This window comes from Scyliorhinus torazame, chromosome 2 (genome assembly GCF_047496885.1).
Source record: "Scyliorhinus torazame isolate Kashiwa2021f chromosome 2, sScyTor2.1, whole genome shotgun sequence".
Classification (NCBI taxonomy): domain Eukaryota; kingdom Metazoa; phylum Chordata; class Chondrichthyes; order Carcharhiniformes; family Scyliorhinidae; genus Scyliorhinus; species Scyliorhinus torazame.
The window spans coordinates 168,786,623-168,799,208 of NC_092708.1; the positions used below are offsets into that span (position 1 = coordinate 168,786,623).

At 42.1% G+C, this 12,586-nt stretch overlaps 1 protein-coding gene across 4 annotated transcripts in view; it reads right to left on the bottom strand.

Moving 5' to 3' along the window:
* The window catches only part of dgkg (diacylglycerol kinase, gamma), a 985,082-nt gene that overhangs the window by 687,058 nt on the left and 285,438 nt on the right, over window positions 1–12,586 (bottom strand). For 2 of the 4 annotated variants that reach the window (XM_072479595.1, XM_072479586.1), the window contains 2 exons: window positions 5,802–5,864; window positions 2,950–3,204 (listed from right to left, as the gene is read on the bottom strand). In XM_072479595.1, coding sequence (XP_072335696.1) covers window positions 2,950–3,204; window positions 5,802–5,864 — 318 coding nt within the window. The remainder of the gene's footprint in view (window positions 1–2,949; window positions 3,205–5,801; window positions 5,865–12,586) is intronic. The other 2 variants (XM_072479609.1, XM_072479601.1) reach the window with 1 other exon arrangement.

Below are 12,586 nucleotides of genomic sequence, written 5' to 3' on the forward strand. Positions count from 1 at the left end.
AATGATCAAAGTCAGGCTAACCAGCCTATAGTTTCCTGTCCTCTGCCTCTCTCACTTTTTAAACAGCGGTGTAACATTAGCCACTTTCCAGTCCTCTGGGACCATCCCTGCCTCCAGTGATTCCTGAAAGATCATCACCAATGCCTCCACAATCTTCTCAGCTATCTCTTTTAGAACCCTGGGGGGTAGTCCATTTGGTCCAAGTGATTTATCCACCTTCAGATGTTTCAGTTTCCCCAGAACCTTTTCCTTAGTCATGGCCACAACACTCACCTGTGACCCCTGATTCTCCTGGAGCTCTGGCATCCCACTGGTGTCTTCCAACGTGAAGACTGATGCAAATTGGGTCCATCCGCCTCCGTCCCTGTCTGCAGCCCCTGTGAGTTTGACACCCCAAATATGGTAACCAGAGGACAGAGTTCCTATTTGACATTTAGAATCGCCAACATGGTGCTAAAGGAGGAGACCCAAAAACTCATATGTTTGGGACAAGACCAGAACATGTGTGTGATTGGCTGGGTCCCCAGAACACCACTCACGCCCATCATCCACCTCCAGGGGGAAAAAAAATCACTCATCTTCACCTTGGTCAACTGCACGCTAAACGCTACTTTAAGCTGAATCAAGCCCAGCCTCGCACATGATGACGTGGAGTTCACCCTGCAAAGGGCTTCACTCCACACCTCGTCATCTGCTATGGGCCCCAGCTCTCCCTCCCACCACACTTTCACCCCATCCACCGGGCCCACTTCCTCAGATAGGATCTGCCTATAGATGCCAGATGTGCTACCCTCCTGCGACCCCGCAAGTGAAAGGATCCTTTCAATAAAAATGTCGGTGACTCCTCGGGGAATGTCGGGAAAGCCTTCTGTACAAAATTCTGAACCTAAAGATATCTAAATGAATTCGACCCCACAAGCCTGTATTTCACCGTTAATTCCTCCAAACTGGCACTAGATCATTAATATACATCAGAAAAAGTAAGGGTCCCAAAACCGACCCCGGGGAACACCACCACAAACCTTCCTCCAGCCCGAAAAATATCCATTGACCGTTACTCTCTGCTTCCTGTTATTCAGCTGGTTTTGTATCCATATTGCTACTGCCCCTTTTATTTCGTGAGCTGTAACTTTATTCCATGAGTTAATCCTTCGAGTCAGAGACACGAGTTATGGAAAAAGAATGGAGAAATTTGGGACTTTCGGGCGAAAATGGAGTCATCAGAGAAACAATCTTATCAAGGTTCAGGGTATTGTTCAGGGTTTAAATATTACTTTAAATAAAACTGCATAAGAGGAACAAGGAGAGTCAGGTTCAAACTAGAGAAAAGTACAAATAGAACAGTGATCAAGAAATTCTGCTTCATACAAAAGGAATGAAGCGCATATGGAGTAAATTTCCAGGTTAAGACTGGTAGAGATAACTAAAGTGGAATCATTTAAGAAATAATCAGATAACAGTATGATCTCTCGCGACGGATTAATCAAAATAGACTTCCTCACCCATAAGTGAATTGTGCCTCTCTAACTTGATGTCTACATCAAAAGAAAACCCACCATGGAAACTTAAAAACCAATGCTGTGCTTGAGTTACATATTTGTAAACAAAATTTTGCTGCAGTAAATCAAATATTAACAAGGCATTGCTGACAGCACTTAAATATGAGGCGGGTCCCAGAGAATGGTCGTCAACATGAAATGTTATGAAATCATTGGCCCCCTATCCAGTCCCACTGCTCCACACACCCCCACAACAGTATAAATCTGACCCTATTTCTAGTTCTTTCCAGCTTTGATAAAGAGTCATCCAGACTCGAAACATTAGCTCTCTTCTCTCTCCATTGATGCTGTCAGACCTGCTGAGATTTTCCAGTTGTTTCTGTATTAGTTCCATGAAACGTTAATTTTATTTTTCTCTCTCCACAGATGCTGCCAGGCCAGATGAGCATTTCCAGCATATTCTGTTTTTACTCTCTGTATTGATAATCTGATTCCCAACATGATTTTAACCTTCCCTGCCTTAAATGATCTTTTCAATTAAATGTGCATGCAAAATTCTCCAAAGAACCAAATTCAATTTATTTAATTGAAAACAGAGCTACACATGACACCATTTTTGGAAATAACAAATCAATCATTATTATCATACATTTTTGAATTCAATTTGCTTATGTTCTCTATTATTACCCCCAAGTTAGTGATTAGCAAAGTTGCAATGATACCTTGTGTAATGCGATGGTTATGAAGTATAGTAAAGCAAACATGTTATCATATCATGTATGGTGAAAAGATACAGAATGATGTTCAAATAAATTGCTACAATTTGAAGTGAATAGTTTCAAAATTAGTAAAGGCTGCAGCAATGGTATTTAATTTTTTTTCCCAGTGCAGGAGTCTTGGATACAATGACAGTGCCACAGACCCATGCTAACATTGACAAGCTGCCCAAGGACCTTGCCTTAACTTTCAACGGGTAGTTAGTGTCAGGTAATCAAAAGAAAATCACAGTCATGGTAACAAAAATACTTCATTAATATACAACAATGGAAATAATGTGTGAAAAGGTCGATGAATAAAGAAGAACAGAGAAGCCTGACTATCTCTCGAACATCGCAATGATTCAGGCACTTCAGTTTCAAAGTTTACACCTTAAAAGACGGTTGTAAATGCTAATAGCATAGTGACGGTTCCAATTATCAGGAATTTTCAGGAAATATACTGTGACTGTAAAAATACTTCAAAAATTCATGCTGTTTTGATTTATTTGTGCTAAGTAATTCCACTCTTCCGCAGCATGCAAGAAAGAGCTGGATTAAAGCCGAATATTAATAAGCACAGCATAGTCAAACGTTTAGGAAGTAGGATTTAGTTTGAAAGGTAAATAAACACTGCAAACATCAACAGCAGTTGAAAAACACAAAAAAGAGTGAAAATTAAGTATAACCACTACCTGGGGATTGGGAGTTAAGTATTGCGGCAGAAGAAATCTTGGAGGAGCCAGAGGAGTTATGAGCAGAGCGAGAACCGACAGTGGATTTCTGGGAGGAAGACCGAGAGGAACCGGGAGAGCAAGCTGCCGAGGCAGCAGCAGCTGTAGCAACAGGAGCCAAGCTGGAAAACTGCTGATCGTTGAGGTTAACCTGGGAATTCCTGCCATCCGGAATATGTCTGTTCATGGCATTCAGAATACTTTTGCCATTAATTCCTGCAGTGTTATTACAAAGATAATAAGGATTAGTATAAAACCAAAAAAAACCTACAATCATCCCCAGCTGTTTATTGTGTATGTACTGTACTTAGAATCTAAAAAGCACTTGATAAGATGCCATATGGAAGGTTATTGCATAAAATATGAGTTCATGGTGTAGGGGGTAACTTATTGGCATGGATAGAGGATTGGCTAGCTAGCAGGAAACAGAATAGGCACAAAATGGTCATTTTATGGGTGACAAGATGTAATGAGTAGTATGCCACAGTGATCTCAAACATTTGCAGTTTAGATAAATGACTTTGATGAAGGGATCAGAAGTATGGTTGCTAAATTTGCGGGTGACACAAAGATAGGTAGGAAAGTAAGTTATGAAGAGGACATAAGGATGCTACATAGGGATACAGATAGGTTAGGTTATGAGTGGGTGAAGATCTGGCAAATGGAGTATAATGTGGGAAAATGTGAAATTTTCCATTTTGGCAAAATGAATAAAAAAGAAACAAATTATCCAAATGGTAAGAGATCACAGAGCTCTGAGATTCAGAGGGATCTGGGTTGCCCTCATGCATGAATATCAAAGAATAGAATCATAGAATTCCTAAAGTGCAGGAGGAGGCAATTCAGCCCATCGAGTCTGTACCGCCCTTTGAAAGACCACCCTATCCAGTCCGAACCCCCTGTTCTAAGTCTGCAACCACACCCTATGGGCAATTTAGCATGGCAAATCCACCTAACTTGCACATCTTTGGGATGTCGGAGGAAACCGGAGCACCCGGAGAAAATCCACGCAGACACGGGGAGAACTTGCAAACTCAACACAGATAGTGACCCAAGTTGGAATCGAACCAGGGTCCCTGGCACTGTGAGGCAGCAGTGCTAACCACTGTGCCACCGTGCCGCCCCTATATATAAGTATATGTAGGTATAGCAAGTAATTTGCTAAGCTAATAAAATGTTATAATTTATTGCTAGTGGAATTGAATACAAAAGTAGAGAGACAATGCTTCAGTGTACAGGACACTGGAGAGACTGGAGTAATGTGTATAGTATTGGTCTCCTTATGTAATAAGGAAGGATGCATTGGAAGCAGTTCAGAGAAGGTTTACTAGACTAAGGATTGGTTATGAGAAAAGATTGACAGACTGGCATATCCACTGATGTTAAGAGTAAGAGGCGACTTGACTAAAACATGAAAGATTCGGAGGGGTTTTGACAGAGTGGACGTGGAAAAGAGATTTCCTCTTGAGGAAGATTCTTGTACTAGGACTCACAGTTTACAAGTCGGCCATTTTATTCAGGGATGAAGAGAAATGTTTTCTCTCAAAGGGTTGAGAGTCTTTGGAACTTTCTTCCACAAAGGGAGGTGGAAGCAGAGTCTTTGAATAGTTTAATGGTGAAGCTAGGTAGATTTGCGATAAGCAAAGAGGTGAAAGGTTATAGGGGGTAGATGGGAATGTGGAGTTGAGGTTACGATCAGATAAGCCATGTTCTTTATGAATGGTGGCAGAACAGGCTAAAGGGACCGAGTGGCCTACTCCTGCTCCTAATTAATATGTCCGTATGCACCCATTTCCTCACATAATTTAATGGGTGACTGCTCTAATATAGCACCTGACCATTGGATATCCCAAAGTGCTTTACAACAAGAAGTACGTTTGAAGCGTACTCACTGGTGTAATATAAGATGTACAGCAGCCAATGTGCACACAGCTATGCGATCGTGACCAGATAACCCAATTGTTCTGATGTTGATTTCAAGATGAATATTAGTCGAGCCACCAAAAGCCCTGCTCCACTTCACAATAGTGCCATTTTACACCCACCCGAGAGGGTAGACTATACCTCGATTTAACGTCTCATTTGATAGTTGGCACCAGATTTACGATCTTATTTGATAGATGGCAGCACTGACAGCGCTGCATTCCTTCAGTACTGTACGGGAGTGTCAACTTTATTTGTGAGCTCAAATCATGAATGAGATTTGAACTCACAAACTTCTGACTCGAAAGGTGAGTGTCCTGGCTCACACCTTATTATTGCACCAAGTTATGATTTTGACTGTCCCATTGATGTTAAAACGCCACAATAAAAAATGAATTTATTGACAAGTTTAGTGTGCAAGGTTTTTCATATCATGAGACTTACTGCATTTTGTTTATCATTGTGCTGTAAGGCTAGACACCTGTTTTGAGATTCTACAGCAGAAAGGTCGGTACCATTTTACAGTCATATTGTGTTTATGATTGGATTGCATTTGATTTATTGTCACATGACCAATGAATTGGTCTATTTGGACACGTATCAGATCTATTAAGCAATAAAGAAACATTGTTAACTTATCTAATAACAAAGATTATACTCCATATGAATCACTTAATTGAGATAGGTTACCATAATCATAGATAATACATTAGATAATGCTGCACAGAAAAAGGTGATCGTAAACTTGCAAAATGAGAGTTATCTACTTCTATTTACACATCTTTGCTGCATCAAGAATAACCCCACTATATAGTTAAAGAACTTCAGCCAACCTGCAGAAAAATTCACAGAACAGTACGGTTCAACAGAAAGAAGGATGTGCGATGTACCTGTAATAGGAGCACATGCTACTTCTGTCTGGAAGGAGATGCCAGCATCTATAGTTTTTGGTTCTATAACAAATAATAATTGAAAGCAATGTCATTTAATTACACCATGTAGTAGTTTCTGTTGTAGCATTATTGCTTAAATTTCTTTTCAAAAGAAAAATATATGACACACGAAAACCAGGTTATGGCAATCAGGTTATTTTTACCAAATTGAATCACAAGCTATTCTTGTGCTAATAGAAATATTATAACTATCTGATAAATGGAGTGGTCAGGTACGTTGAGCAATTTTTTGTTACAAAGATATGTAACAAAAAAAAGAGAACAGCTCTTTAATTTTCAATTAACAGCGTTGGTCAACGTCAACTACCATGATAAATTGATAAAACCATATGGGGCGGAATTTCCCCCCAAAATAGCAAAGTATCAGGTTCTGACTGAAAACAGAGGTGTTTCTCCTCAGGAACACAGCCAGGTTTTCTGTCCAGATCGTTCTGACATTGCTAGAAAGAAAATCAGTGGCCGTATTTAGTGCCGTCACTCTGGCGGGGCCTCAGAGATGGCAAGTCCGGCTGCACAGAGATTGGTGGCTATCTTTATAGGGCACCCCGAACTATGCTAAAAATATACCCCCCCCCCCACCATGGCTTGGAGGACATCCACCTCTGCCTCCCCCCCACCCCCTTGCGCATCATAAGCTTCGAGTTGACCCCCTTCCCACAATGCAGGTATCGGGGGGCACTCTGTCGTCCTCTCCTCCCCCATCACAAATAAGGGGCAGCCCGACTCCCCAAATGGAGAAGGGTTTGTACCCTCTCAGTGCCCCTTCTTAGAGTCCCGTGGCAGCGCTAGGGGCACTATCCAGCCTCGGCCCTCAACTCTGGGGCCACCAGGCACCTCTGCATCTCCAGCGTGGTCATCACCACTGTTTCCCGTTTGAGAACCAGTAGTAAATTGAGCCCGCGTAGCACAGTGGTTAGCACCGTTTCTTCACAGTGCCAGGGACTCGGGTTTGATTCCTGGCTTGGGTCACTGTCTGTGCGGATTCTACACATTCTCCCAGTGACTTTGTGCGTTTCCTCCGGGTGCTCCGGTTTCCTCCCAGAAGTTGCGACAGGCGTGCTTGTTAGGTGAATTAGACATTCTGAATTCTCCCTCTGTGTACCCGAACAGGTGCTGGAATGTGGCGACCAGGGGATTTTCACAGTAACTTCATTGCAGTGTTAATGTAAGCCTACTTGTGACACTAATGAAGATTATTATGCTGCTAGTGGGAGGGAAGATACAATGAGGTAAGAAAATTTGTCTATAATCTCGCTAATGATATTGAAATTGATTCAATTTGATGCAGATCAGGCTCTCGCCCATCATGGGCTTGAACCCAATTGTTCATCGGGGTGATGGAGGGCCTGGGGACATCGCAAACGGAAATCTCACTGGCGTAAATCTGGTCTTTGGCCTCTTGCGAGAGTTTGTGACCATTACCGGATTTGCCCCCATGTGTAACGGCCCTGCAGAACTGTGTCCATTAACTCTCAAACCATGAGGGGGTGGAGTCGTTTTAAAATTGCGGCCTCTTTCGGGGTCCTAAGTGTTTGCTAGTGTGAAATCATCTCTTCTTTTAGAATCCCAAACATTTCAAATAGCGATCAAGTTGAGGCCTTCAAATCAAAATAATGCAAAGTAATTTTGGGATTGAGAGGTAAACAATTCAGCCTAGAATGTTAAACCAAGAAAAAAAACAATATTATTAAATAGCTTGCACAGATGATACTACCATAAAATAAGCATTTTTTAGAGATTTGAAGGCTAAATTTAGCATTCTGTTTGTCAAACAATTGTAATGAATTTACAGGCCAAAAAATGACAGTAGCAACATGGTAATAAACTGAAAATATGTTGGATGTCTTAGCACTCTTTTTCTGGAAACTCTAATAAACAACATATTGGATTCCCATAAAAGGATACCATTTCTTCTTACAGAAGCCTGTGAATGTATAACAGTATTAATAATAGTAATGTTGAAATGTGCAAATCTACAACCAGCATTTCCTCTCGAAGATGGTGATCTATTGAGCCTCTCCATTGCCAAAATAGAAGACGCTGAAATGCGGAGGTCCAACCCACAAACACAGTACCTACCATTTTTGCGGGAGCAGGTTAGGCTTTGTGCATGTGCATTTTGCAGAAGCAGCTACCCATATAAAACCAGCAGCTGTCTCCAGTCATACCTGATTTTCGTTCGCCAAAAGTAGGAAACATGTCATGTGCAGATTAGACCTGGTAGGAGCAGGTTTTAATTTTTGTACAGTCCTTTGGAGAGGTGGGGTACCTATTTGGATATAGCCCTGGGACATCTTTGGGAGAGGTAAATTGCACTTCGGAATTGTCGGACAGGAAATGCATAAACACATTGAAACTGTCAAGAGAGCTGTTAAAAGCAACTGCCAAATTGTCCTTTAAATCTTTGAATAAATTTTGTGGAGTGTTAAAAATCATTGCTTGATATTTCGCTCTGTCTGTGGACATAAAATGGAGGGCTAGCAGTACAGTTAGTCCTCTATGACTGATTTTCTGAGTTCTACGTCAGTTTGATTGACAGCTTCAGGTGCTTGTAGACTTTTTCAAGTGTGAATATGAATTCCAATGATTGTCATAATTAGGGCCGAAGTACTTGAACAAGAGGGTATGTAGTTCAGAGAATGTCAATGTAGTGAATGGGTGTTTTTAAAAATAAACTGTACAATAGACAATTAGAACTTTATTTTATTTGCTCTCAGAATGGCTTATGAGGCCTGATAGTGGTGGATAACAGGTGAATTGGCATGTTAGGTGTGAAGTAAAGTAAAGTCGCCATAGTCCCAGATGACTATAGGCTGTCTTGCCCCTTGGGGGATGGGGGGTGGGGGGGGAGGGGGGGGGGGGGGAAAGAGGAGAGAGCTGACTGGTCGTGATTTAACCTGAGGATCACCACACCTCAGTCGAGGGGCAAGATTGAAAAGATGAGCCTTCATGAATAACCTAAGATGGTATGGGAACTGAACCCACATGGGGGTGTAGGGTTTGGCACCAATTTGGTATGGGGCGATAAGGGAAATGGGTGGGAAGAGGGGCATAGTTTGGAATGGAGGGTATCAGGAGTTATGGGGTGGGTCTACAGGATAAGATGGTATGGATGGAGCATGGGGAGTGTATAGTGGGTTAAGAGGGTTGTGAGGGTTGGGGGGGGGGGTTGTGGAAAGAGGGTGAAAACTGTTTTTTGTTTCAATACTTTTTGACAAAAAGTGCTGGTACTCCAAGGCAGGCCTTCCACCCAGCCCTCCTCCAGACCCAGCAGCCTCCGCACCTGCTCTGGGGTTGCCTGGCTCGTTCCCAAAGAATCTCAAATCCCAGAACAAGAATCCCAACTTCCAAGCACTTTCTCCCTGGGTGGGTTTGCAGGAAATGTCTCATCTCTCCGCTTCTGACCCAGGAGTGAAAATTCAGGCCCAAGTGTCTTGACCACTTTCGAGAGAATTAAGTTGCACATCAAACCAAATTGAAAGAATGTCAAAGCTGCTGTACCCCACATGGCACTCTCAGCTGGCAGAGCAGCACTGTACTCAAAATACCTCTTTGAGGGCTTGACAGTGGGTATGCTGTCACCTTGGGTGCGAGGAATGTTGTTCCATTTGAAAAGGAATATTTGGTAGGAGGTGGCAACTCAAGTTGAACACTTTCTACAGCGCCTGCTGGACGTGGAACAGTATATATTGAGGAATTTGGCTAGGTAAGACAGCTCAAAATACCAATTGCTAGGCATTTGATCCACGATACCTTGCCTTAATCTGTCCCACACGTACAACGTACATGCCAGGCCCTCAGAAGAGATCTTACTTCTCTTTCATTACACATCCAAACCACAGAACTTCAAAAGACAACGAAGAGTTGAAAGTTTTGCCAGCACACAACCCACTTCCACAAAACATGGGTAATTGCTAACAACCAGGACTGATTCAGATTGGGCGCGTGGCATCATCACTAAAACAAAACATTACGTTGGAAAGGTGGTTAGAGTGATGGCCAATATAGCAATCACCTATCTGATACATGTGTAAGCTTCAGGTTAGATGGTGCCAAAAATCTGGAAATGAGCCACATCACCCTACAAGGTGCTCAAGGAAAGCAAAATACGCATGTTGATTACAATCCCGGAATTCAGCTAGGTATTCGTTTAAGTATTTTCACAAACAATCTACCGTTCTAAAGACACAAGGAACAAAATGAGGGGAAACATTTCAACTCATCTGCAGCAGACTACAGAGATGCCACTCGGTAGGAAATCAGTGCAGGAGTTGCTATCCTAATACTATGATTTCCCCTGCTCCAGTTGAGCATCTGCTTGTCAGTAGAAAGCAACGCAGAATTTAACTTGAAAAGATTTAGTCCATCATCCCATTAATTTGTACAATCACAAATTGCTGAGACCTACAAATCTGGACATTCTGATTTATACTCATCTACATGAGGCAACAGCATGATGAATAACACTTTCCGATTCTTCATGAGCACAGGTTACAAAAGAGGACAAACCAGTACATTAGATACAGAAGTTTTAAAGAGACAACGTACTGATACAATCAGGGCTTCAAGAAACAAACTGCAAGCTCGTAAGTGTCTTCAAATGGCCCAATAGGTAATATTTTGGAAACCAATGTTAGAAACAATTGTGGAAACATGCTGTGGGGAACGTGACTTTTGTAATTACTTTACAAATAAAATTAATATTGTCCTTAAGATGACGTCCATTCATTTCTAAACTACTTTGTTTAAACAAAAGACTGGAGAATGGAGTAAACCTTATTTAAGACTTATTGATTGCGAAATGTGTTTGTTTAACATTTCTGCATCAAAAAGATTAATGTTTTCCTCAAATGAAGGTAAATTCAAAGAAGTGGAGAATTCTATTGTCTGGGAGCAAACATTAATTATAAACAGATGTGAAATGTTCATGTGAAGGCTCATTTTTCAAAACTCTGAGGAACTATGACAGCTTATTACACAATTAGTCTAAGTTTTCAAATTGAATACATCTCTGGTAGAATCAGAATTTTGTGTGTTGCAAAGATGGCCACTGGAAGCATTTCCAGCCACAGGGCCACTAACATAACAAGACAGACTCCCTGACCTCTACTAGTAAGCCCCATCAAAATTGGGCACAAAAGTATCACTGCAGGACTGCGCAACTTGGGCCAGGTTATTGTGGAGGGAAAAGGCTTGCTTGCTGCGATTACAACTGCACTACAGCTAAAATGCACATTGTCCTTTGCAATAAACAGCCATGTATATTCCAGTATTGCTAGAGGCATAATGCTGACGGCCAGGAAGGCTCACCTACACACGTCAACACTACTGCCAGATGGACAAGTCTTGCAGGGCCTACAGCTACCGAGGATGATTTTTTACAGACATGCAGCCTACAATTTTCCCATCACAGGAGGCAACTGCCAGTAATCACAACGCACCAGGTCCCCACATTCCTTGACGAAATATCAAGATTGCAGGACCCTGCTCTCTAGGCTTGCACACATGGAGAGCAACAGTTCCCTTTACATTTCTGTTGATGTGCATGCATGGCTCTGCAAGGAGCATCACTTAAAAATGTCTTTGTGTAATATTTAACTAGGAATAAGGATAAAGTAGTACTTTACAGGCTCCTGCATGGCTGCACACATGTGCAGCTAAGTGGGAACACTGAAGGAATATGAGACGTAGATGATGGGGTGTTACCCTCTTGTGAAGTGTCTATTTCCTCCCACTCAATTGGGCCTCATGCACATCCACAAATTTAATCGCTCCACCATGTTAAGCTCTCATGGTAACTCTATAATCAGAACTAGAGAGTTTGCGCTGGGGAGGTTAGATGCGAGGTTTCGGGGGTGAGCAAAGATCAAGCACTTTGGTGATCTATTCATAGGGGAAAAGTTTGCGAGGTTTGAAGACCTGGAGGAAGGGTACAAGTTGTCCATAGGGAATAGTACCAAAAGTCAGTACTTTTAAAAATAGTCAGCAATACATGGACTAAAATAGACACAAGGATTAGATAAGGATTTACAAGAGAATCCTTACAATATGATGGAGAGAAGATTACTGTTGAAGCAGCAGAGGATGCTTGTGCTTGGAACACTAATAATAATCTTTATTTTTGTCACAAGTAGGCTTACATTTACACTGCAATAAAGTTACTGTGAAAATCCCCTAGTCGCCACATTCCGGCGCCTGTTTGGGTACACTGAGGGAGAATTCAGAAATGTCCAATTCACCTAACAGCCCGTCTTTTGGGACTTGTGGGAGGAAACCGGAGCACCTGGAGGAAACCCACGCAGACACGGGGAGAACTTGCAGATTCCGCACAGAGAGTGACCCAAGCCGGGAAACGAACCTGGGACGCTGGCGCTGTGAAGCAACAGTGCTAACTACTGTACTACCGTGCCGCTCTGAGGAACTCCTGCAGTGAGCCCTGAGGCCGAGATTTACCTCCAACAACCCATAACCATATTCCTTTGTACCAAGTATGCTCCTAACCAGTAGAGAGTCTTTCCCATGATTCCTACTGAGTTCAGCCAATGTCACACTTAGTCAACTGTTGTTTTGGTTTCAAAGACTCTGGAATTCTTCTCTTTTGTCCATGTTTGTACCGAGCCTGTAACGAGGTCTGGAGTTGAATGGACTTGGTGAAACTCAAACAGAGGTATAACTAATGAATTGATGGGAGCAACCAAGTGCAAATTTAAAAAAGGTATTGT